General features: G+C 43.8%; 1 protein-coding gene and 1 long non-coding RNA gene across 17 annotated transcripts in view; one reads left to right on the forward strand and one right to left on the reverse strand.

Annotated features, from left to right (window-relative positions):
• ESRRG (estrogen related receptor gamma) overlaps positions 1-24,285 on the forward strand; it is a 394,158-nt gene that overhangs the window by 14,475 nt on the left and 355,398 nt on the right. For 7 of the 16 annotated variants that reach the window (XM_066178252.1, XM_066178254.1, XM_066178256.1 and 4 more), the window contains exon 1: positions 5,809-5,959. The exons of 7 other annotated variants lie outside the window; for them this stretch is intronic. Coding sequence is in view for 2 of the 9 variants with exons in the window: in XM_066178271.1 (XP_066034368.1) it covers positions 15,380-15,477 (98 nt within the window). In the remaining 7 variants the exon portion in view is untranslated. Of the gene's footprint in view, positions 1-5,808; positions 5,960-15,370; positions 15,478-24,285 lie in introns of those variants that run through there. 2 more of the 16 variants (XM_066178271.1, XM_066178248.1) reach the window with 1 other exon arrangement.
• On the reverse strand, positions 5,207-5,690 carry LOC136286557 (uncharacterized). The gene is made up of 2 exons (XR_010719944.1): positions 5,495-5,690; positions 5,207-5,301 (listed from the first exon to the last, which is right to left on the reverse strand). It is a non-coding gene; the product is annotated as an uncharacterized lncRNA (long non-coding RNA).

The raw sequence follows: 24,285 nt of genomic DNA on the forward strand, positions 1-24,285 counted from the left end.
TCTGTTTGCATTTTAAATATCTGTCTTGGCACTTGCACAGTCCACAGTGTTTATGTTTTTATGGAATGCACCATTTGTGATTGTTGTTTCAAGAAGAGCAGATATTAAACATGGCCAAGCAGGTTCTACAGTGGGTCCGGCCCGCACTGGCTGTCAAGGGCATTTTGGAGAGGTGCCACTTAGCACTGCACAGTTTGCCTGCCATGGATTGGCATATTATGACATGATGATGGCAGTTTGGCAACTTTTATCTCTGTCAAGCAAGCCAAATTCTGATCCCTTTGCTTAGAGCTAGCTCAAATTCCTCTGATACTAGACTCAACTCTTGTAAGAAGCCAGATGGCAGAAACTAAGAGGTGAGCTTATTCTGAGCAGACTTGGATCGCACATTAGTCGAGGGCCCCACCCTGAATCCTGATCTCTGATAAATTAGCTTTTTAATGTTTCATTACTGCTACGGCACAAGCCAAATGTCTACGCAGATATTTATGTTCCAACAGACAAATGCAAGCTCATTTTTTTCTTCTAAGTATGTTATGTTTTACAGACATGAGTAACTTACGTGGGATCTTTCCCACAGAGTAAAACCAATGTAAATTCACATGACTCAGGGATTTGTTTCAATGCTCATGTATAATCTCTCATTAGAAATGATTATGCTTGAAGATCAAAAGAAAGTACACTCACTTGTATTAATGTTTAATGCATAATTCACATTGTTAGAACAAAAAACAAAACAGTCGGTGGTTGTTACGACAAATATCAAACATTGGCACTACTAACCAACTCCCACAGAGGATCCTTCATTGCCTGGCATTGGCTGTGTGCTGAGATTTCCTCTTGCGTGTGCAGTGCCAATCGTCAGGGGGATTTAAAGACACCTTCCTCTCTGGATGAATAATGCCCCTGGAATGACAGGAGTGGGGGAGAGCCAGGATACACCAGCACTGCAGGTGGGTCCAGTGCTCAGAGACCCTCTGTGGAAGCAGACCATAGAATAATCCAATCCATTTTATTTTTTATTCAAGGAGGATTTCAGATCAGGCATGCTCTTATAAAACTCTCATTCCCTTCAATCTGAGTTTAATACCAGGCTTAATATTTGAGCCTTCATATCAAGACCCATGATCAAAGTCATTCAGCACCACAGAATTTAAGTACTTGATTCCTTGTTTACATATCTCCATGTTTACCTTCTTCCCTCAATGCTTATTTTGTTACCAGAATTATTCTTACTTAAATAAGCAGGTTTGGCATGAGGGAGTCGTAGGTGAAATCCATTCCCTATATCCTTAACCAAGACAAGCACAGGAGGGCAAAGTCATGCTTGTAATCACAAAATGAGAATCCTGTGGGCACCACTGGCTGTTACACAGAGTAGCTGGGACTACTTCATCATAAGGGAAGACCCCGGGTAACCCTCTGTAATGTGTGACACGTTGCAGTCTTTGACACAAAGTAGAAGTTGGATTTTTTCATCTTTCATAGCTTTTAATGGCTTTTCCTTTTTCAAGGTTTAAAGGGTCAGCACTTTGTATCATTTGGCTTTTATGCTTCTTTCAAAAAAATTGGCTGGCTTACTACCTGAGCTTACATAATTTCTACCTCATCTAGTCTTTGTTTGGTTCCACCCCCCCTCAACAAAAGCAAACCAACAATCTTAAGTTTAAAGTTTAGGAGGCTTCATTCACATCGGAGAGTCACCTTTCTTCCATGGGTGTCTGTGGCATGGAATGACACTGAAAGACATTTGACAAACTCTGTGCTTGGCACAAGGTCACAAAACATCTTCTATGTTCTCGTTATCAGTTCAGTCACCTTCCTGTATGCCATTGATGCAATACACCTGATTCAGAGCAGAGGCACAGAGGCTGCCTGGGTTTCAGGTAGGTTCTCCCTGATTCAGACCTCTGTAAGCAAACTATAAATTAGCTCTCTATTCTTAAGGTGCCTCCTGAAGGCCCTGTTGTCATGTAAACCTTTCTGTGTGAGTCTGTGAGGTTCCTCATTCAGGAACTAATATTGCTGAGTCAGACTGGGTGCTATTGCTCTGAATGGAATGCAGTCAGGTGGATCATGGGTGTCTCAAAGGGCAAAGCAAAGCTTTGGGATTTGTTTTCCTTTTGTTTGGAACAACCCACTCAAAATATTTATGATTGAGAAACCCGTATTTCTTCCCTTTTCTCCTCTTTAAGGCAGTTGAAAAGGTATTTAGAGTATATACTGGTTAAATTGTTTATTTTTAGTGGAGTGCACATGACATTGCTATCTTGAAACTGATCATAAATACATTTCTGTTGTGGGGTTTTTGTTCAGGAAGAAAAACCTGTAAGGAATTGAATATGCTTCATGAGGAAAGAAGTAGGTCAAATGTTGGGCTAAATTAACCTCATGTTGTACAAAATGACTAAATTCTGTTGTTTTCACCTGTGGAACTCTGGACTTGTCTACACACTGAATTATTTCAAGACACTTATTAGGTACACTGCAGTAATTATGTTCGACTAAACCCATGTGTAGACAACTCTTACACCAGTGTAAGAATTCAGTTTCTTGAATTACCTTAATCCACTTTGAAAATGGATTAAGTGAAACCAGGAAACAACTCGGTCATTCCAGAATGAATAAACTATTTGAACACAGTTCTGCTTTACATTCACGTCCGACCTTATTCCAGCGTAATTTTCCTGGGCTGAGAGGTTCTTAGGATATATCTACATAGCAAATTAATGTGTGATTACAGACACACCAACCCTTCCTTTACTCTCACTGGCATGAGTAACAGCAGTAATGAAAGATGGTAACACAGACTCCAGTACAGCCTATTAACTGGAGCATATCTATGCAGCTGGTCGTGAACAGCCTCTGCTGAAATCCACCTCATCACACCCTCCCTTCAGACACAACTCATGTCCCTTAGACTGACACAGGGGCTGGGAATGCCTCTCTGCATCTCAGGTGTGCAGGCACACCAAAAACTGCATGTGTGATAGGACTGCACAGCAGAGCTAAATGGGAACCTGGTGAATTTAACTTCAGTGGTTAATCACACTGGAGAAGAAGCACGGCTCGCACATTTTTAATATACACACACCTCTGAAAACCAAATAAAGCGTCAGCTGTGTGACTGCAGAAGCCAAATTAAATGTGCTGTACACAAGCACAGCTCAGATGACTTCACTAGGGCTGGATTTGGCTCCATAGTTGAAATCTTGCTTATTTGGCTGATACTTGTTTTGTTACCTATCTGCTCATTTATTTTAATGAAATTAATGCATTTTAATGTTCCTTTGAGTGCATTCCAAAAATAGCAATTTGATTAACTCATTCGCTTTTAAAAGTGTAACAATCACAATGAAAAATGTCTGTTAGCTGAGGTATGGTGTAATTTTAAGTAGCATCTTGCGTAGCTATGCCATACCCTTCATCGTTTCAAACAAATTCCTCACATCAATCAAAAGAACCTCACTTAAAATGAATGGCGAAATACACACAACAACCAAGCTGTACACACTGCCTTTCAAGTCTACCAAAAATATGTATCAGTAATATATTGTATTATTACACAATACAGAGTACATTACTGTATTCTGCTGAGACAGTGGAGTTAGTACAGGTAAGAATTTAGCCTAAAAGCAGTTGAAAATTATTCCGGAACAGAAACATGTAGCAAACTTGTCTTTCTAGCCAAGCCAGAAAGCATCCTGAGGAGCTTGGGTTTAAAAAGAAAAAAACAACAAAACAACCCAGTGCTTTCAATTTCAGGCTTCTGAAAAATGATGCTTGGATGGTACGATGTTCCAAGAATTACTTCCTTCTTCCCCAACTCTTTTCCCAGCTGCAGTAGGTGATCCCACTATTTAAAATAAGCTGCTGCTGAGGGCACTGAGTCCAGCAACAGAAAAGGTGTACACTAACTTCTTCCTGACATTATCACCTTATAAAAACTGGAACTGCAAAACCTGATTAGTAACAATATTAAGCAAAGGCAGTTTTCCCTTTTATTGTATTTAAATGAGGAAAATGAAAGTATTAATGCTAATATTAAGGCTGAACAGAGGCAGTTGCAAAAAAATAATTTAGTTTCAGCCCTGCTACATGCTTCACGAACTCTGCTGCGCTAGTTACCTGTGCATTGGCGATGTTGTAACTTGCTGTTATTATAATAGGTGGTGTGAAAAGCAACGCAGAAGAGGGAAACTTGTCTCAGGGCTCTGCTGGGACGCTCTGCGGTCACGGAGTAGGTGGTGTGGTGCTGCACCAGTTTGGGATGCAATGTGTGGGTAACAACTGGTTTTAGATGAAGAGGCATTTAAACTCAAGCTGCCATGGATAGTTTAAGCGAGGCCTAGTTCTGGGAATACTTTTGCAGGCGAGTAAAGTCTCACACATGAAAATGTCCCCGGAATTTAGTGGGAGCGTTCATGGAGATTTGCAGGATCTGGCTTTGCGAAGCACACGAACCCAGGGCAGCGGATGCGTGTGGCTGCTGCCATGGCCGGGCACAGCGCTGCCAGCCTGCTCGGCGGTCACGGCGGCCCCGGGGCTGCCGCAGGCCCCGGCTCGCTCTCCTTTAACGCAAACCCTCCCGCTTTCGGGAGCAGCTGCTCGGCTGCCCCAGCAGCAGAGGTGGGGAGCGATGGCTCAGGCTCCCCGCACCGAGCCGTGCCGGGGTCTGCGCCAGCCCTTGGCTCTCCTCGGCGGCGACGCCATTGCGCAGCCCGGAGTCCCAGTGCGGCCCGGGCAGCCCGGCCCGCAGCCCCCCCGGGCACCCCGGCTCCCGGCGGGGCCGTGGGGCGCTGTGCGCCGGGGGCTCCCCCGCCTTCCCCTGCAGAGCCTTGCAGGGGACTGGGGGGGGCGCGGCGCCGGGCCTGCACGGCAGCAGCAGCGGTGCGGCATCCTCGCTCCTCGCCCGGCCTCCTCTGGCATTCCGGCTGCTTTTCCTTTTTGTCTTTTTTTTTTTTTTTTTTTTTTTTTTTTTTTTTTTTAATTTACTGATTTTTTTGGTGTGTGTGCGGTGCCCGTCCCCCCGCCCCCGCCGGCCGCTCGGCACATGGCCTGCTGCCGGCCGGCGGCGCGTGTGTCCCCGCGTCCCCTGGGCGAGGTGTCCCGTCCGCCGCCCGCATCCCGCCCGTGGGGGGCCCGCACCCCCTCCCGCCCCATCCCCCCTTTTCGGCAGTCGCCTTTTTTTGTTGGTGGTGGTTTGGTTGGGTTCTTTTTTTTTTTCGTGGTTTTGTTTGTGTTTTTTCCAGGTGGGACGTGGCGGTGACCGGCGAGGCTCGCCCGGCACTGAATGTCACCCTGAAGGTAAAATGAAAGACACGGAGATGAACGCATGCCTGCGCCCCGCGCCCGCCGGCGAGCGGCCGCCACCATCGCGGGGCGGCAGCCCCCGCCGCGCCCCGGATTTCCTGTCCCGGCTTTTCGCTACTGCGCCTTAAAAAAACCAAAAAATCAAAAAAAAATTCCGCATGCGAAAGAAACGTGCACGTACCCGGTAACGAGCCCAGGAAAAACCCGGCCGCTTCCCCCTGCTCCTGCCAAGTTATCATTGGGAACACAGGCAGGCGCCGTGACGTCCCGGGTCAGGCCGAGTGCGGACCGGCGCTACCAAGGCGGCAGGGAGGCGCGGGGACGCCGCCGGGGCCGGGGCCGCGGGGACCGGGGCTGCCGCCGCCCGCCCGCCGCCGCTCTCCGCCCGCCGGGCCGCGCCCGCCGCCGCCGCCGCCCCCCGCGCCCCCCGCGCCGCCGCCGCGGCGCCGCTCGGCCTCCCGCCCGCCGGCGGCTCCCCCTTCGCCGGCGGAGGTCGCGGGAGCCCAGTTAAAGGAGGCGTGTGTAAAGATTTTGCAATGTCCCTGCATGGTGTTGTAGACTTTCCTAGCAAAGAAACCGGCTTCGGCTTCTTTAAAATCCCCGACGACTCACCTGATTAACCTGCCTGCGGTTCTGAGCTGACCAGGTAAAGCGAGCCCCCGCACCCCGCACCCCCCCGCACCCCCGCCAGCTGACATTGCATGGGGGGCATGTTTGTGCTTGGAGATGAGCCGCTGCCAGGAGCGCTCTGCTCCCCCACCCCCCCGCCCCATTCCACCTTCAGCCCTCGCCAACTGCACTTGCTCAGAGTCATTCCCCCCCCCCCAAAAAAAAAAAAAAAAAAAAATCCAGCTTTGGAAAAAGCCGCACGACAGCACCGGCCACCCGGGGTTCAGTGGCTCTCGCCTCTCGGACAATTATTTAGAATTACTGGCCCGGGTGTGTGTTGGGGAGGGGGCTGGGGGGAAGAAGGGAAGGAGAATGATTTTTTTTGGCTGCTGACTGATCCTACCCCGCAGGTTCTGCGTGTGTGTGTGCGCGTCCCTCCCGCCCAGGGTCAGGAGTGCCGGGAAAGTGACGAGGCTTTAGCCAGCAAGAGTTTAGGGCCGGGGTCCCGGGGTGGCTCCGGCGGCTGCGAGCGGGGCAGGGGGACCGGACGCTGCCGGCCGGTGCCGGGGCGCGCGTGGCTGTGGCGGCGTGCCCGTGCCGCCCTGCCCCCCCCGCCGTGCCCTCTCGGCAGCCCCGAACTGTCCCGGCTGCGGCGCGGGGCGAGGCCGGCGGGGGGGCCCGTCCGCGTCTCCGTCCCTCCCCCGCCGCTCGCTCCTTCCTGGAACACTCGTGCGGGTGGCCGGCGGGAGCGGAGCAGGCCCGGGGGGAGCCTTGCCCGCTGGGCGGGGGTCAGGGCGCTGCGCTGCCGGCCGCGGGCGGCGGGAGCGGCGGCGTGGCTGCCCCACGCGGGACGCGCTCCGCGCCGCCCGTGCCGGGTGTCGGGACCCGCGGGCGGACGCGCGCACACAAAGGCGGCGGGGCCGCGCGTTCCCGGGATCAGGAGGGGCGAAGGAAAGTGTGCAAAGTCCGCGCACTGCCCGCTCCTCCTGGCACTCGGCCCTCCCAGCGCCTGCCATGGGGAGGAGGGGGCGTTTTGGGGAAGCGGCTGCCTGTGGGGTCTGAGTGTGACCTGGCGGTGAGGAATTTGTTTTCCCTTTTGTAATTTTTTTAAAATTAATTTTATTTTTTTTTCTCCCCTGGTCATTAATGCCATGAAGGCATGACTGGTCTGGAGGTACATTTTGAAGTGCTGCAGGGGATGCACTCCGTGTACTGGTTCTAGTTAATATGTTTTTTGTGATCCTAGAAAAGAGAGGACTGCATTAAAGAGATGACTAAATAATGGGGGAGGCAAGTAAAAATGAGTAGAATATAAAGGAGACGAAAATGAAGGTGAATGGTAGTGTGGGAAGGCAGGCACTGAGCAGCTTCGGTTTCTCTCCTGTAATTCTCCCCCTCCCCTATACTGTACCTCTGTCCCACTGCGCCCTCATCTCCTGGAATCCTATCTTTTCATACTGTTAAGGATATTCTAACAGTAAACATAACACAACAGAAAAACAGATGACAACCCCTTCCCCCCCCCCCCCCCAACCTATCACTGTCTGTGACTGAGAGGGAAATCCAAGTGCCCTTTGTATAAATCCACCAAAGTTTTAGGCATTTATTAGCTACCCTGTTTAAAATACAACGTATCAAACTTGCTTGATACATTTCATTGTTACTTCCTTGTTTTATTTGAGAGGACAAAATGTTCTGGTGTAGCATGCCTACCCTCACTTTCAGAATGGGAGTAGTTTACAATATAAACTACATTAGATTATACATGGTGCGTGCATTGCATTTCCATTGAAAATAATCAAAGACTTAGAATGACGAGGCGACTCGTGGTTATGATCTTCCTTGTCTCGGGAGCATCACGGTAGCCGCGGTTCAGCATGCTGGGGAGGGGGGCTCCATGGTGTGAGGTATTTCATGTCTGTACAGGAATCTGGCAGGTCTCCTTTTAGAGGACTTTAAAAATGTGCCAGGGGCAGGAGAAGGTAAACATGACATTCAGCGTGCTCATTATCAAAATAAGGAAAACAAATCGATTGCATTAACTGTCTGTGTAGTATCACGGTTACTCCACAGTATTTTGTCAGAAATTAAAAGGTTACCACTAGAGTACTATATCCATATCTCCAGCTTGGCACCACTTATTACTGCAATGGTATTTCAATATTAAGTGATCTTAGAGATATTTCGTCTTTCATTTTGAATCCCGAATTTGAATCAGCATTAGGATGTCAGGGCTGTGAGATAAGGTATAACAAACTAAGTAGACAGCTGAAGGGCTCCTGGTGAAGGTGTTGCTGAGAAGGATATCTTGGGCCGTTCGCAGTAACCTTGTTTACAGGAACCTTTCAATTGCAACCTGAATTTCAGCGAGAGGCTGCCTGGACTAATGCCTGCGTGTCTGAAACCCATCATGAGTGTCTTTTGCACTCTAAACCTTCTCTCTGCCTTCCTTGCATAATCGTAAAAACTTTTCTGGAAGGTTAGGATGATTTTCTGATATGAAAATTAAGATGTTTTCCTAAGAGGAACACTGCTCTTTGAACTCATGTACATTAGCAACAAAGTATTCATGAGGTTTGATTTTTTTTTTGGTTCTCTGATGTGTCAGGATCAGTAGTTGCACCAGTCTTTTTAACTTCATGAATATGACTTTGATTTATTATATTTTAGCCTCGGTGGTTTCAAACGTATTTTGCAGCACATGAAGTCGGTTCAAGTCAGAATGTGAAAAAGAGGCATATAGTAACAAGGAACAGTTTTGTAGTGATCTGCTAATTTTTTGTTTTCTTTTCCTAAAGCTGTTCCAGGAAAATCACGTGAATTTAGTGAGTGGGTGCTAAATGCCAGCAGCCACATTGATGAAGAAAAATGCTGTTGAAATACTTTGGAATAATAAATAGGATATGTAATGGTCAACCACAAGATAAACATTTTACACGGTGTTTTTATGGCTCTAAATTGGCTGCATTGTAAACCAAGCTCACTACTCTATTAAGACATCAGAGTTTTCAATTATTTAAGATTTTCAGTCAGGCCATCTAATACAGTCTTCATCATCCCCATCAGAAAATTATGCATAAGGTTGTATTTCCTTGTTGTTGCTCTGTGAGGGCTTTGTTGCGGATGGTGGTTTAATTTTGACTTTTCAGGACAAATGTTACAAAGCACGCACACAGGAAAAAAATTATATGGAAATAGCCCCTATCCTACAAAATGGGGATAGTTACGGCACTGAAATATACCTAATACAATTTGAGATCCACTCACTAAGAAACCTTGACAGTATCTGCCTTGCAGGTACCGTGCATTTGGAAATACTATATCTCCATTTAAATGCAGATCTTCAGTTTTCTCCAGGGGGCAGTTGGTGAATCTTTCGATTGAACCACCGGTACTAGAAAAACTAACTGAAGATTTACCCATGAACAAGAGACCCTTTCAAGTCTGCCTTTTTGAAATAATGATTATAAAATTTCCTAATATTGCAATTTTATATTGATTTTGAATGCCTTTTCAGAAGTCACAGAGAAGGAATAGTGCCTTTTACTCAAGGTAGGCCAGCGTCTGCATGCTTGTTTAGCAATCCTAACAGAAATAACTGCTAGAAATTACTTCTTTGTTTTCACATGGGTATCGTGTTTGCATGTAAGTTTTGTCAAATGGACGGAGCAGTCTTGCTTTGATTTTGACCTAGATTCCTCCTGATTATTCCAACACAGCTAGTACCTGCTTATTTCCCACTGTGAAAATAGGAGAACAACTGTTGATGGTATCTAGCTGGGGCTGCATGGACAGTAGGCACGCATGTCCTATTCTCTCCCCTCCTCCTCCTTGGCTTCCTTGGTAATGGATAAAATAGCACTGGGGGCCAAAGAGGGTGCAAGCCTGTATTTCCCCTCCATTGAATTTTCACTCTTTGAGGGTTTGATTCAAAGAAAAGGTGGGGGGGAAGAGTAGAATGAGTGAGTTTATTTCCATCTCCTTATTTGGCATGCAAATTTTGCACACTTACAGGGATGAACAGGGCCATAAAACAAGTCACACATCCACCTTACTCCGTATTTGCTGGAAACTCAGTGTCAGCAGGTGCCAATTCTCCTTAGAGGGGCTTGTACCATCTAATTTCTAGTCCAGTTTTCTATGTTTGTCAGCTCTTTAGTTTGCAGTGTAACCCAAGGATTGAATTAAATGCCCAGGACACGGGAAATGTCAGCTCCCTGTTTAGGATACGGGCAGCACAAACAACCTGAAGCAGGGCAGGCAGTAGGTCCTGATCTTTTCCTTGCTGGGGGTAGTCCATGCTCTCACTCTGTGCATTCCTGGCTGTTCCTGTCTTCCCACCATAGGCAAGGGTGCTGCCCAGGGATTCTGCCCTTGTGCCCGTGCCAGAGCCTTGAGACCGTGGAAATACCATCCATATTATGCTTACCTGTGTAATGGCATATAACTCATATAACCCATATAACCCCCATACCCCTGAGACAACGTGCACTTCAGCCTCTGCATGGAGTTCAGGCAGATCTGCAAAGTCCAATCTTACATGCACCAGTGTTAATGGCAGAGCTCCCATTCAGCTTAATTGATATTCCTATAAACATCTGCAGGTTTCTGTTTCTAGTGGAGGCTACAGCTGGTGGACTTCTAAAAGGGATGTTTTGCATATTGAGGTTGAAAGGGAAGTCTAGCCTGATACATTAACTTATCATCTCTGTCATTCTCTTGACATCATTTGGATTACTACAAGCATAAATGACAAGGAGATTAGGTGCAAGATCTTCACACACACATCCTTTTTTTAGCATGTTGATCAGTGGAGATGTTACTTCTCTGGAAACCTTGTTCTAAGTCAAGTCCAGGCAAGCACAAACCTGTGCATGCATATACAAGTGGAGCAAGGCCTATCCTTTATAATACATTTTTTTCCTTTAATATCTAGGCAAGATCTCTTATTATAACTCGACCATTAGGGGAAAGAAAATGGAACTTTTCTCAAACAGCTTTTCTGTTGGGGAATCTAGTGGCAGTTGCTTTGAAGCATGTGTAATTGATTATCATACATTTATTTTAAAAAGGAGACATAACAAGGAATCTAACATGATGTTTTGGAATATATCTTCTCCCTACAATGTTCTTGAGGGAAATGTAAGGTTGCAGGCATCATTTCATGCCCTGTATGTTTTTGAACATAAATCAAAGAAATTGTTGGAGAGTTATAGATGTTCATAGCAACTGTAGCTATAATAAACACATGCAGTATATATTTTCCAAGCTATTTTGTATGGGTGAAAAGCTGAAGCTGGCGTTTTGTACGAACAATTCAACTTAATCACTGAAAATTTATTTCCTAGTTAGGGTGGTTTACCAGCGTAGCATGAAGTTGTACACCTTCGTTTAAGTTCATCTGGTTATGAAGGCTCAGTTAAAATTGGAAAAGAATTTAAATTGGATCTCGATACCTTGAATGAGTTATTCCCAACGTCAAATTCATCGTGATGCCTCCATGGTCATATTTACATCTATATTATCACCTATATTGGTTTCAACGCATGCTGGATATTTAAGAGAGGAAATAAAAGATAAGAACAGTGTGAAAACCCAAACAATTTTAATTATACTCATAGCACAAAATACAAGCATGTTTAATACAATGGGACAGAGAATCTTGAATGATTGAGTAGTGCAGAGCTTCTAAGGGGAACAGCAAGTAGCTTAGGCATACACAGTTCCCGATGATTGTATTAGTTTTAGTTTAAAGTCTTGATAGATGAAAAGGAAAAAGCAGCTATTATGGATGCCTTTCAATGAGAAGAACATAGCCACTCATTTTGTGATGATGCCGAACGTGTTCCATATGTTGATTAGGATCCATGTGCACTTAAAAAGTTAAAAAGAAAATCCAGTAGTCGCAATTATTATGTATATGGATAGACTGAGGAAAGGACACATTCAGGATCTGTGCAGGAATCAGACAGGTCTAGATGAACAGGTTTAGGCTTAATATTTAAGCAAAGTCCTAAGTGGGTAGGATACGTTTCTTGGAGTCTCTGTGTACTATTGGATTCTGAGATTGATAATTTAAACTGATACTGCTTATTGAAAATTTTGAGACTAGCTGAAAAGTGGGACTTTTTCAAAAATATCACTGTGTTTCTGCTGGACTTCTGTTTCATTGTGGTTACCTTCAATTGTTCCTCTTAATTACAAGAGCCAGAAATCTCTTCTTAAACGAGAAAACATGTCTCTTATTACTTGGCTGCTGGAAACAAGGTTTTAAAATCTAAAACAAATATTCATGTAAAAACTGAGAATTCACTCTGGTTTAGTCATTTGTGGTATTAGCTATAAGTGTCTTCTTGATGATATATTTGAATTTTAAGGCTGTCATGAATTAAACAAGCTTTCTAAATTGTTGCAAGTGACAGACGTCAGGAAAACAGGGCATGGCCCCTCTTGGACATCTGTACTAGTTTAGACTTTAGAGTAGGCAGTGGGGTTGGCTTCCAAGGGCCACCCTTTCCACTGGGGATAGGAGGGATGGAGACCTAGAGCTTCTGACATCATGTAAGCTCAGGGTCAGCCTTCCCTTCATTTCTCTCCTAGGTCTTGCTCCCCATCCTCCCTGAACATATTTTTGTGGTCCTGCCTTTAATAGCCAGACTACTTTACCCTACCTTCTGAAGGTTGGAAAATAGACTTTGAATTATCACTATTTTCCTTGCTGGATACAATGCTGTGAAAACAAAATTCAATAAGAAAATGAAAAGGAGAGAAAAGGGAAGTCAGGGTGCTGCAGGTTGAGGTGTATCTGGGAAGACTGGGAGGAGAAAGATTTTGCAATTCCAGTTTGTCCCATGTTCAGGACCTGTGCATACTTTTACAAAAGAAGGTAGCTGAAGGAGCTGTGTCCCTGGATCTGTATTGATCCAGCTGTGGCAAAGCGCACGGTTATATAGGAGAGGTAAGGAGGAATGGAGTCAAACTCAGAGTGGATGTCCTCCAGCCTCAACAAGTGCCAGTAGGTCTGTGTGGGGTAGGACTGCTGGATATGATGGTGTTACTGCTCATGCAGCATTCAGAAGTCTCAGTTTTCTGTGCTGACAGTTGGATATTCAGAGGCTGTTGAGGAGGAAACTTCATTCACTGTAATTCCTGCTTCCACTGGGATTTTTTTTTTTTTTTGCTTGTCTTAAATTAGTGCCTTGAGTTTCACCTGGCAAAAAGAACTTGTTTTATTCTGTGCTCAATTTCCAACAGAAAAAGACCCCTCTTCTGCTGTACTAGAATCAAAAGGGACGAGGTGGGCAAGTGCTATGAGTGACTTATGTGCGGCGTGGGCAGCAGGCTGGGCACTGGAGCACAGAGAGCAGGCGGTTCAAGGTCACTCATGGCCCTTTGTATGGCACATCTGGGAGCAGGATGCACAGCTGTGAGCTTTAGTCCTTTACTTTTCTCCAGCATGCAATACCTTTCTCACAGCTTGTGCAACAGAGGGACAGGAGCTGTGCTTTCGCAACATGCGTCAAGTGTGGTGTTTAGGCACGGAAAGGTGAGGCGATGTGTCGGAGGTGACACAGGCAGACAGTGAGCCCTGCCTCATAGCCAGGATTTTGAGTCGCTGCCTTGCAGTGTCCCTTGAGGGACAAGAGCAAGATTAAACCTGCTGATGCCACCACACGCTTTCATTTCTCTGGTGTGACACAGTCCAGGGGTGGACAGGATCCTTCTCCCAAAAGAGAGAGACAAATTTGGCAGAAACGCATGTTGAATCAATAGGGTTACCCTTCTGGTAAATGGTGCCTACTTTAAACAAAAATGATTTTGGATGTTTCACTGATCAAATTTTGCTTGTTCTTACTTTTTTTTATTTGAAGGGAGGTGAGGACACGAACTATGAGTGTCTCAGAAAATTGGGCCACAAGCCCTTACACTTGTTTGTGCTTGTGAATGAGTGTGTGCACACGTGTGCAATGTGTGTACACAGACTTGGATGTTGTGTGTGCACAGGATCTCAATTATTTTGCAGTTTGAATCACAGAGCATGTTGTCTTGATGTACTGTCAGTTTTGGTTTCTGCCCTTTGGAATAAAGTTCAAAGTATTAAAGAAATAACACGCAATATACTAGTAGCTAGAATAGTCATAGTGCCTGAGGGGAAAAAAGGGTGGTGATTAATCTGTTTTACAAATACCCAAGAAAAAAACCCCTCAACTCCTAACCAAACCCTGCAATGGGGCACTTTTAAAGGAGATTCTTCTAAATTTTGTTTCTGAGGTTTTCTGGCTATCCTGGAGAGAAAAGTAGGTCCTGTTTGGGAAGCAGCATGCAAGCTCTACGGTCATGCTCTGACTGAGTGCCAGGGGAATGTGTGCTCCCAGTTGCTCTTTGGAGAATCACCCTGGGCTAAATGGTGAAACAACTGCATCTGAATTAATTATTGATAATTCTTTAACATCAAATGTGAGGATGTGTTTGGAGTATTGCTTCCTAGTTAAGAGTTGAAATAGTTCTAGTAGGTGTATTTCTTTTTAATTGTTTCTTTACCGGTCTTACTAGTTTGCTTGGCCAGCAGTAAGAACTGCAGAAGCTGATGCAGGTTCTGCCCATGCCTGCTTTGGTTCTGGAGGGCCAAGGCAGGAGCTGAGGGGGCACTGACAGATATTTGCAGCCACACAAAAACTTTGGTCAGAATACCAAACTTTGCAGAATTTAGGATATTGTGCTCCATGGTTTTAGTCCAACAGGGACCAGCCTGGATCTAACTCTAGATAAAATACTAAATGAAAAGAACGAGCCACCTCCCATTCCCAAAATCTTTCGGTTTGTACTCTGTATCAGAAAAAAAAAAAAAAGCACTGAGCAGTGCGTGACTGATGCAGGGCAGGCTCAGGATTAATTTAGGATAAACAGGATGCCTGTTGCACTTAATTTAGAAATTCTAAGGCAGAAAATGCTTTTGAGTGCAGCTAACAGCTCCTCATCTGCAAATGCCACAATCAAGACAAAGCAAAAGATATTGTGGCAAATTCTGCAGTTCACAGTCCTGACACAGTCAGAACCTCCTATTACAGGGAGGGAGACTTCTGCTTTTATCACGGCTGCCTGGGATGCAGGATTTCAGAACGGCATTAATAAAAATCATACAGTAAATATACAATTTCAGAAGTCCTGCAGGACATGCAGCAAACGCCGGTGGTTTGAACTGGGTGAAGTTGTCAAAGGTTGCCTCGTTCTCCAGAGCCTGGCAGTAGCTCCACTGAAATGTGATGCCATTGGTTTTCAGCAAAGGTTTCTTTCTGCAGGGCTGCAAACAGAGATCAGCTGCTACTGTGTATACACAACTAGGGAGCAAATCAAGCAGCACATTTAAGCAGCCTTTTTAACCCTGAGACTTTCCAAGATTTCTTCTTCATGCAGGAAGTTTCCTTTATATTGTCAGCTGTAGCACTTTGCTCATGTAATGAGATCAGAGCTAGGATCACTGCTGCACAGTAGAAAGACTTCCTTAAGACATTTGTCCTTGAAACTGCACCAAACTCTTGGAAGAACCCAGAACCTGTAAGTATGTATGATATAGGCAACAATAGCACGGTGCAAAGCTGCAATCAACCATTATACGATATCCGATTAGCAGAGCAGGAGGGATTTCTTTTTTCGGATGTTATGTTACATTCATTTTCAATTTGTTCTAAGGAAACAAATCAATTCGGGCTTCTGATACAGTGACTTTGCAGTAGATGAGCTAGTAGTAATATGTTTGATTTAACTATTTGTTGCTGTCATGTAGCTTGTGGGACAAATATTGTAGCCATCAAACTGTAAAGAACTTTTCTTATGTTTTTAGGCATTTTTAAAGGATTTGGGGGTCCATCTTGCAAATAAGTTTCTGCTTTGCTCTTTGATTTTGGCAACCCCACCCTACGCCAAACTATAAATAACAAGGCAAACGGAATTAGTCCATATTGTTCTTAGGTGGCAATAAAATGTATTTGTTTGCAGGCTTAATTTAGTCGTTAACAATGTTGCTCTGTTTGGGGTGTTTTTTGTCTTAATTGGATTCTACTCAAGGCTGTCTATTTTGTGTTTTACTATCTTGTCTGTGTCTGTTTAAGTTACTTTGCCGGGACTGCAGTCTGGTTAAACCTGTATTTAAGCACTATTTATATTCCGAGCACATTTCTAGTTAAAATAAGTGTTGGAGATTTTTATTTTTTTTAAAGCCTTGAACAGTATAGTTGTATTAGCAGTGAGCGCCAGAGGAGGCACAACATGGATGAATGTCAGACATAGACCTCATAACCCAAGTCTTCCCTGTGCTAAGTCTGACCCAAACGTGTCCACTTTGGCAACTGCAACTAATAAATGCCTTGAGCTCCCTTTCAATAAATTTTTCATACACAGCAATACTTCTGTTTATCAGATTAATTTCTCCCAGGTTAGCCTGATTGATGGCTGGATTGTGGTTTCTTAAGAGCTTTCTCCATGAAACCCCACTGAAGAGCTGCATTCCTTTTAACCAGTGAATGTAAAAACTGGTAACCATGGATTCAGCCACCACTAACTGTCGAGAGCAATGACTTGTTGTAAACAATACAAATGAGCCAGGATAGCAGAAGCAACCAGACATGAAATTATTTTAATAGAAATTACGGTAAAGGTCATGTGACACTGTATTGGCTTGAATTCAGTGTTAAAGGGAAAGTATTTCGGTTTTTCAGGTTTGATTTAAATGCACGTCTCCACTGACTTCACGTCTGTGTAGGACCTCCAGAAGGGCAAATGAAACAGTTCTTTGGAAAAGGCTCTGCTTAATTGTACATTGTGACTTAGGCCCTGATCCTGAAAGTGTAGGAATAGCTACTGTATATGAATAATTAGTGGGATGATTCCATACTAAAAATGAAGTATGTTTGTAGGATTCAGACCTTTTAAGATAAGTTAATAAGAAAAAAATATATTCTAAGGAAATAATAACCTGTCACTAAAGATAAACAATGGAAATGCAGGTTTTACTGGTGGTCTGTGGTTTGTCTGGTGATTTTTGTTTGCTTGTTTCAATACCCTGAAAGAAGTTATATTCATTCCTTTGTTTTTAAATGTTACAACTTTTAATTTCTCGTCCAATGTACCTCAAATCCTCTTCCTGATTTATAGCCTCTCTTTTGGAAAACTGGTAAACCATGGTGTCAGCTATTATAATATGGCATGATGATAGGCACATGCAGATCGCATGAGCAGTCGTGTGTCTTGTCTCAGGAATTTCCATCCCTACAAAATCTTTGCTGACTCCCAGCTGTCACATGGCTGTCACTCACAAATTCTAACCATAACCAAATCCTCCTTGCCTGGGCATGCGCTCACCAAACCTCTCCACATACCCATAGACACAGGCACCAATGTCCCTGCGTAAGCACTTTCTCTGCATAAATGGGTCTTTGCTCCCAGCCTGCTGCATTCCACTAATGTTTTTCCCTTAATTTTTTTCCCGGGTGCTACTTCCTTGATGTGCCTGTCCTTTGTAAGGAGGAACCTGGAATAGGAACAGTAGTCAGTAAGAAATGCAAGCAAAATTAAGTTTGTGCGTTATTTAATATAACATTTCAAATTGGTGTGAATTTAAATTCACAACTTTCATGGCCCCCTAAACTTCTTCAAGAAAATTAACCCTTTCTGTTCCATAGACAGAATGCTGTCACCTTGCAGTGTACTGACTTACTGTTTTGTATATTTATATTTTGTGACATTTATATAATTTGGAAGATTTAGATTGTGAGAGTCCTAGACTGGAACTTCAGCTATTTTTATTCTTCCAGATTATTTCTGTGGTTCATACGTGTCACATACATCTATGTTGTTTTACCAGTAATTTTGATTTATTTATTTTTCAACCAGAAGCATTTCAAACAATTCTCATCAGTCTCTTACAGCTGACTAGTCTCAGCCAAGCACGGGTTGCCACTAAAATGCATAAATAGATTCAGTACAAATCTTGCTTTCCCTGTTCTTCTGAGCTGCCTTGCCAGCCAAGAGGGCAATTGTTTGTGTGAGTGGGGAAGTTGAGATTTAGTTTATACATAGATTAACAGCAGGCAGAAATAGACTGACTTCTATGGAAAGGATACACTTTTGAGAGTTAAAAGGAAAGGATTTAAACAGGAATACTTGGGGGGGAAGGGGGGGAAAATGCCAAATTGCAAAATATTTTCTGTTGTTTCACTTTGTCCATGTTAAGAGTGTATTGGCGTCCTCCTGTATATCAGACCTGTCAGTATATTAACATTTTACCAAAAGGGAGGAGGTGCCTGGACAGGAAAGATACCACCTTGACTTTGCGTCTTTATTCTGGAAAGAATCCAGAACCGAAAGTAAAATGCAGGTGAAAGCACAGTGAGACTCCAGACCAATATCCGAGGAAATCAGGGAAACCACACTGGCCTCCTTACCATGAGCTGATTACAAAGCATCAGTAATTTCTTCACCCCTTGAAAACCAGGTGGGGGCTTTATCAATCACTGAGCCTGCCAGTGGAAACCATGTTTCAGTCTGGATGGGATAATGCAGTGTTCATGAAGGAAGGAGTGCACCACGACTCCATGGACTTCAGTGGCATGGGAGAATGAGCAGTTTCCCTCTGCATAAAATATCTTTGTCATCTTTATGATCTCTGACATGCATGTCTTTATTCTACTCTCCTGTATCTTACATCAAATACTGATTTTGTAATGCAAAATTTGCAAGAGTTAGTGAGTGAGCTGCCAGGACTCCTTGCCCATCTGCAGATGACAGGAGGAACTGGGAATCAGGTCCCTTTGTTTCTCCCATGGTTTAAAAAGGTCAGATACTGGTTGATGGGCAGCTGTAGGAGAATTTTCATTTGAAGCAGAGCTCTGGGAAAATGTATTTGAATCCCCAAAATGGAGACCTCAGTGATTACAGTCAGTTAAATGTTGCAGTGCATACCTGGGATCTGGCAGAAATATTTACCATTAAAATAATTTGTAATAATGATATCTGTTTTGTAATAACAGTACTTTAGAATAGTAGCATGAAGTTGTATTTTATTGTTGTAATTCTATCCTACTTTTATGCCAAGATCACTTTTATCAATAAGATAGTTTGTATATGAAAATATCATATTTGCAGTCTTTTCAACTAAATTCAAGGGGGGTAAGTACAGGCACCTTTAAAAAATTAAAAACGGATTTGTGATATCGAGATACAAGGCATAGGGTATGTAGGGTAAACTGTTATCCACATCTGCTTACACTTTACTTCATGGTTGAGACAGCCAACAGCACTGCAGGTAAGTGAGAAATAAATTGGTAACTTCCACCAGATGGATTTCTGGCTATTAGAAACTGGACTGAAACTACTTAATTCCATGGAGCATGGCAAACCGGTTGGTCACTGAATAACAGAATATTGTTCTTTGAACTATTAACTCTTTGTAAACATTACAGTGTTTTATAAATTTCTGCTCTTTTCTAGTTGTACCTCTTAGCTGGTGTGGGTAAGTGAGGTGTTTTTTTGAGGACTTCTGTAGTCATTTTGTCTTTTGAACATTTCCAAATGTGCTTCTTCCCATGAGCTATTGAAGACCAATTGGTTATAACGTTGTCCAGGTCGGCATAACTGTCAGAGGGTCTAAAGACAGGAGTGTGATCTGTATCAGCTGCATTAACTTTCCATTAACTTTCTGTGACTAGAACGCATCTTTGATTATTCTGCATTATTCCTTTGTACAAAATAAAGTTGTTCGCTGTGCAGTTTAGTTTTAACAGACCCAGACTGCCACTGACCATCAGCTTTTGCATGCATAGACTCTCTCCTTTCTGCCAAGGCTTTAGGCCCAGATCCACAAAAGGATTAGATGCTTTAAGTGGGACTTAAGTGGGATTTGGCATTGAAAGCCCAAACTGAGATCCTCAATATCCCCACTGAACTGCCACCTAACCTTAGAAGTTGCCTAACCTGTGTGAGTGCCTACATTTTCGATATCCACCTTTCCCAGGTGGCCAAAGATCTGCTTTGGATGTTCTCAAGCACTTCCATCCTGACAAGGTTGAGCCTCTCTGCTCCCATTTTTCCCCTCACATCCCAGTGGATTTCAGAAAGTGCAAACTCTTGTTGCAAAATGGTGGATTTCTGTGTGTGGTAGCTCTCACTTTCTCCAGCTGTGTCCTTGAAGTAAAGGACCCTCCAGTAGTTTTCTTTCAGGAGCAGCCTGGGAACCTTGAAAAAGGTATCTAAACTAAAATAAATTGAGTATCACTGCTTAAAAATGGAAGTCCGAGAGATGAAGTTACAGATGAGCGTGGCCTTGGCCTTCTCCTGCTGGCAGCATTGGTTTGTTCTTGCTTGGCAATGGCTGCTCCTGAGTTTGGTGGCACAGGAGGCACAGGAGTGACTGTCAGGGCTGACATCTCCATGGCACAGGCACAGCACCTGAAAGCTGGGTACTGCAATGTGAAATTAGCATTGCTCCCAGAGGTTTTCTTGCAGAATCCAAGCACTGGTGTTTTATAACAGCAGTATTTGGAGGAAGTGCTCTTTTCTGCAGGAAGTCACTTAGGGTTTCACCTGACTGTGATACATGGTGGATATTTTGTTTTTTGAAAGCCAGACTTATTGGGTGTTCCATGTGCACACCCTGAAATAATAACCACTTTTTTTAGGGCTTCAGTCTCAAGCATTTCTGGAGCTGTGGCAGGATTGATAGCTGTCTCGCTCTATGGAGGCCAAAGCAAATGTCTTGTTAGTAGCAGAGTAAGTGGTCCTGTGCCATCACTTATTTCTCAGCTGTACTCGTAACATTTCATGTGTTCTCAGCCATGTCTGTTGTTTGTTTAAATCCTGCTCAGTTCCTTGATTTATCAGTTTTCTGTAGACTTTTGTTCGAGTAGTCCCAAATGCTATCCTATTTCAAATAGATGCATCCTTATCAGCAAATAGTCTTTCATCAATAGTTTTAACTCTTTCACGTAGCTCTGCATATGTCCACTTTGACCTTTTCTTCTTTAAAATAATGATGATTTTTTTTTTTTTTTGCAATGGGGCCAGTATTTAGGAAATCTCTTAGAATTTCTCCTGAATCATTCAGTCTTTTTGTGACATAGTACCTTTTATCCACATTATTAGATAGGAATATTCCTCTCCTCTCTCCTCTCCTCTCCTCTCCTCTCCTCTCCTCTCCTCTCCTCTCCTCTCCTCTCCTCTCCTCTCCTCTCCTCTCCTCTCCTCTCCTCTCCTCTCCTCTCCTCTCCTCTCCTCTCCTCTCCTCTCCTCTCCTCTCCTCTCCTCTCCTCTCCTCTCCTCTCCTCTCCTCTCCTCTCCTCTCCTCTCCTCTCCTCTCCTCTCCTCTCCTCTCCTCTCCTCTCCTCTCCTCTCCTCTCCTCTCCTCTCCTCTCCTCTCCTCTCCTCTCCTCTCCTCTCCTCTCCTCTCCTCTCCTCTCCTCTCCTCTCCTCTCCTCTCCTCTCCTCTCCTCTCCTCTCCTCTCCTCTCCTCTCCTCTCCTCTCCTCTCCTCTCCTCTCCTCTCCTCTCCTCTCCTCTCCTCTCCTCTCCTCTCCTCTCCTCTCCTCTCCTCTCCTCTCCTCTCCTCTCCTCTCCTCTCCTCTCCTCTCCTCTCCTCTCCTCTCCTCTCCTCTCCTCTCCTCTCCTCTCCTCTCCTCTCCTCTCCTCTCCTCTCCTCTCCTCTCCTCTCCTCTCCTCTCCTCTCCTCTCCTCTCCTCTCCTCTCCTCTTTTTTTCCCCCTGAGAGAGAGAGAATTCTTCTCAGGGAATCCCTAGTTTTTTAGTTTGTCAAATATAACCAGACTGCACAATCTTAGTTTTATTTCTTGCTGCTTTTGATTTATGCACCTGTGTACAATCCTGAAAACAGAAATACAGAATGTAGAACATATTTGTATAGAAGTATAGCCTAGAAATTATAAAAGCACAAAAAAGATGTAATTGTAGATTTAGAAACAGCAATCATGAAAAGCCTATATACAGTGAATAACCTTAACATGTAATAACAAGTGCAGTATATGTGTTCCTTAAAAAGCCTGGAAGTGTTTATATACAGGTAGGTAAAATTTGTAGGACTGTCTATGATAATGACACTTTAAAAGCTAAGGATATTATTAATGTATTTTTAAAACTGATGCAGGGAGATCTGTTATTTTAATGGAGAGTATACATTGTAAATTAACCTGTAACTTTCAGTCCTCTCACTTTGTGTTTTCAGAAGAGCATGCTTGAATTGTTATACATTTATTTTGGCATTTTACTGCACCCAAACATTGTGAGCATTAGTTCATCATACATCACGAACATATGACTATTGTATGGAACCAATTTTAGGTATAGGAAGTTCAGCAAGTATTGTGCCTTGGTGGTTGCCAGATCACTTGCATGCTTGCTAAATCCTATGCACAGTGCTTCCGTTTGCTGGGTTACTCATTGAGCTTTTAATAGTCAACTTAATTTTAGTTAAGGTTCAGTTTAGTACCTCTTGCAATTAGTGGAAAATATTGCCAGCATTCATCTGGTAAACCCTATTACTTATGAAAGGCACACACGGGGTATGTACGGAGGTAAAAGATAACAGATCGATTCTGGTGGATCCCGTCGTGACTGCCCTTTAAGGGTAAATTACAGAACATTTTAATCATTGGGGGTAACCATCAGAAAATGGAATCTCGAGGTTGCACGTAGGAGGAAGTTGGGTCTCCCTTGCTCACTGTTGCTTCCCAACACCGACCCCAGCTCCGTGCGTGGGGTCCCTGGCTGCCTGTCAGGCTGTGGGCTTCACATCAGTGCTGGTGAGGTGCTGCTCCTGAGATGGATTTGGAGCCCTCAGAAAAGCAAGGATTCCTATTTTTGGGGCAAGATTTTGAGCCACATAGTGCTTGTTTGCTTTTCCTTTCTGAAAACAACTGAGGTATCAGAGGCAAGTCTGCTGCTTGACTCTTCTAAGGCAGTTTTATGGGTTGTTTAATGGGTACAGGTAGAGGACTCCAGGTGAGATTTTTTTGCCCTCATATGAAATGGAGATATGATTTCAGCCAGCTTGTTAGTGTCCTGAGAAGTGAAATACTGCAGACAGTAACCGTAACTAAGGAATAACTTGGAAATAAAGGCAAAGGCACAACAACCAAATGCAGCAGGAGAGTGCTTTTTCTTTTCTGCCAAATGAATAGGTTAAAATGAATGCATCTGTCTGATTTTACTGGAAAATGAAAGCCATGTGTTCCCACAGGATGGACACTACAAGGACAGTTAGAACACTGTCTTGCCCTGTCAATGGTGCTTATTTTTGATCTGGGATTTCTGAGATCCATGAACACCCAAAATGCATGTCTTTGACAAAATAAGTAGAAATTGTGTAATTTCTACTCTACTTTCCTTGTGCCAGAGGAGGCACAAGGGCATATGCTGTCTTTATCATAATCGTGTCTCTTGGTCAGAAGTAAATGCCAGTTACTTCTGAGTGGAGAGAAATTCAGTAGTGCATGTCCTGATCCAGTCTATTGGGCTACAAGCCTCTGTCTTGAACCTGTGTTGTGTGGGCAGGGTCCTATCCCAGTTAGAACTTCACTGGTTTAAATAAACGTAATAATATTTTTTTGCCTTAGAAACCTGGTGTAGAAAAGTGGAGACTGTTGATAGGCCCCCTATTGAGTTGGGTGAAGAACAGACAGTGGAGAACTCTCTGTTTTGTAGAAGGATGTAGGTAAGTGAAGATCTTTGCATGGGAAATCACTCCCCGTGCTATGGGAAAGCATGCAAAGTCTTGGCTTCACTGAGATCAGTGAGAATCAGTCTGGATATCACTGTAGGTTTTGCACATTTGGGTGCTGCTCTTGCCAGTGAAAGGAACCCCAGCAGAATCCTCACCATCGTGTTAGGTTTGATCTTTACAGGAAAGGTATCACTGCTGGTAATATTGTAGAATAAAAAATTGCTGCCAAAGATGTGAGTTTAAACCTTTCTGTTTTATATTTTGACCGTGTTAATCTGAGTGATATATTTCTATATAGCAATATATCTATATTTCAGTATAGAAATTGAAACATCCTTGGGGCTTTTTGCAAAGGAGGGCAAGGATGTTGTCTGTTCCCCATTTTTTTCCTGGCTACAGGAAACTGGCAATCAAGGTTTTGGATGGTAACCACAAGAGGCCTTGAGAAAGGAAAAATAGCAGTATCAAGCTTAGAAGAATGTTTGTTTGTAAAGTTATGTGAACTCCTTGGCAGAAAGGAGCCAAAAGAAATTCCAGGCAGTTATTCCTTGGTGACAGAAGTCTGTATTTAGGCTTCTGTTAGTCTCCTTTATTTATAACAAAACCTTTGAATATCATTTCCAAGATGTTCAACTATCAG

This window comes from Chamaea fasciata, unplaced genomic scaffold, assembly GCF_029207755.1.
Source record: "Chamaea fasciata isolate MVZ Bird 193981 ecotype frontalis unplaced genomic scaffold, bChaFas1.0.hap1 SCAF_3, whole genome shotgun sequence".
Lineage (NCBI taxonomy): Eukaryota > Metazoa > Chordata > Aves > Passeriformes > Sylviidae > Chamaea > Chamaea fasciata.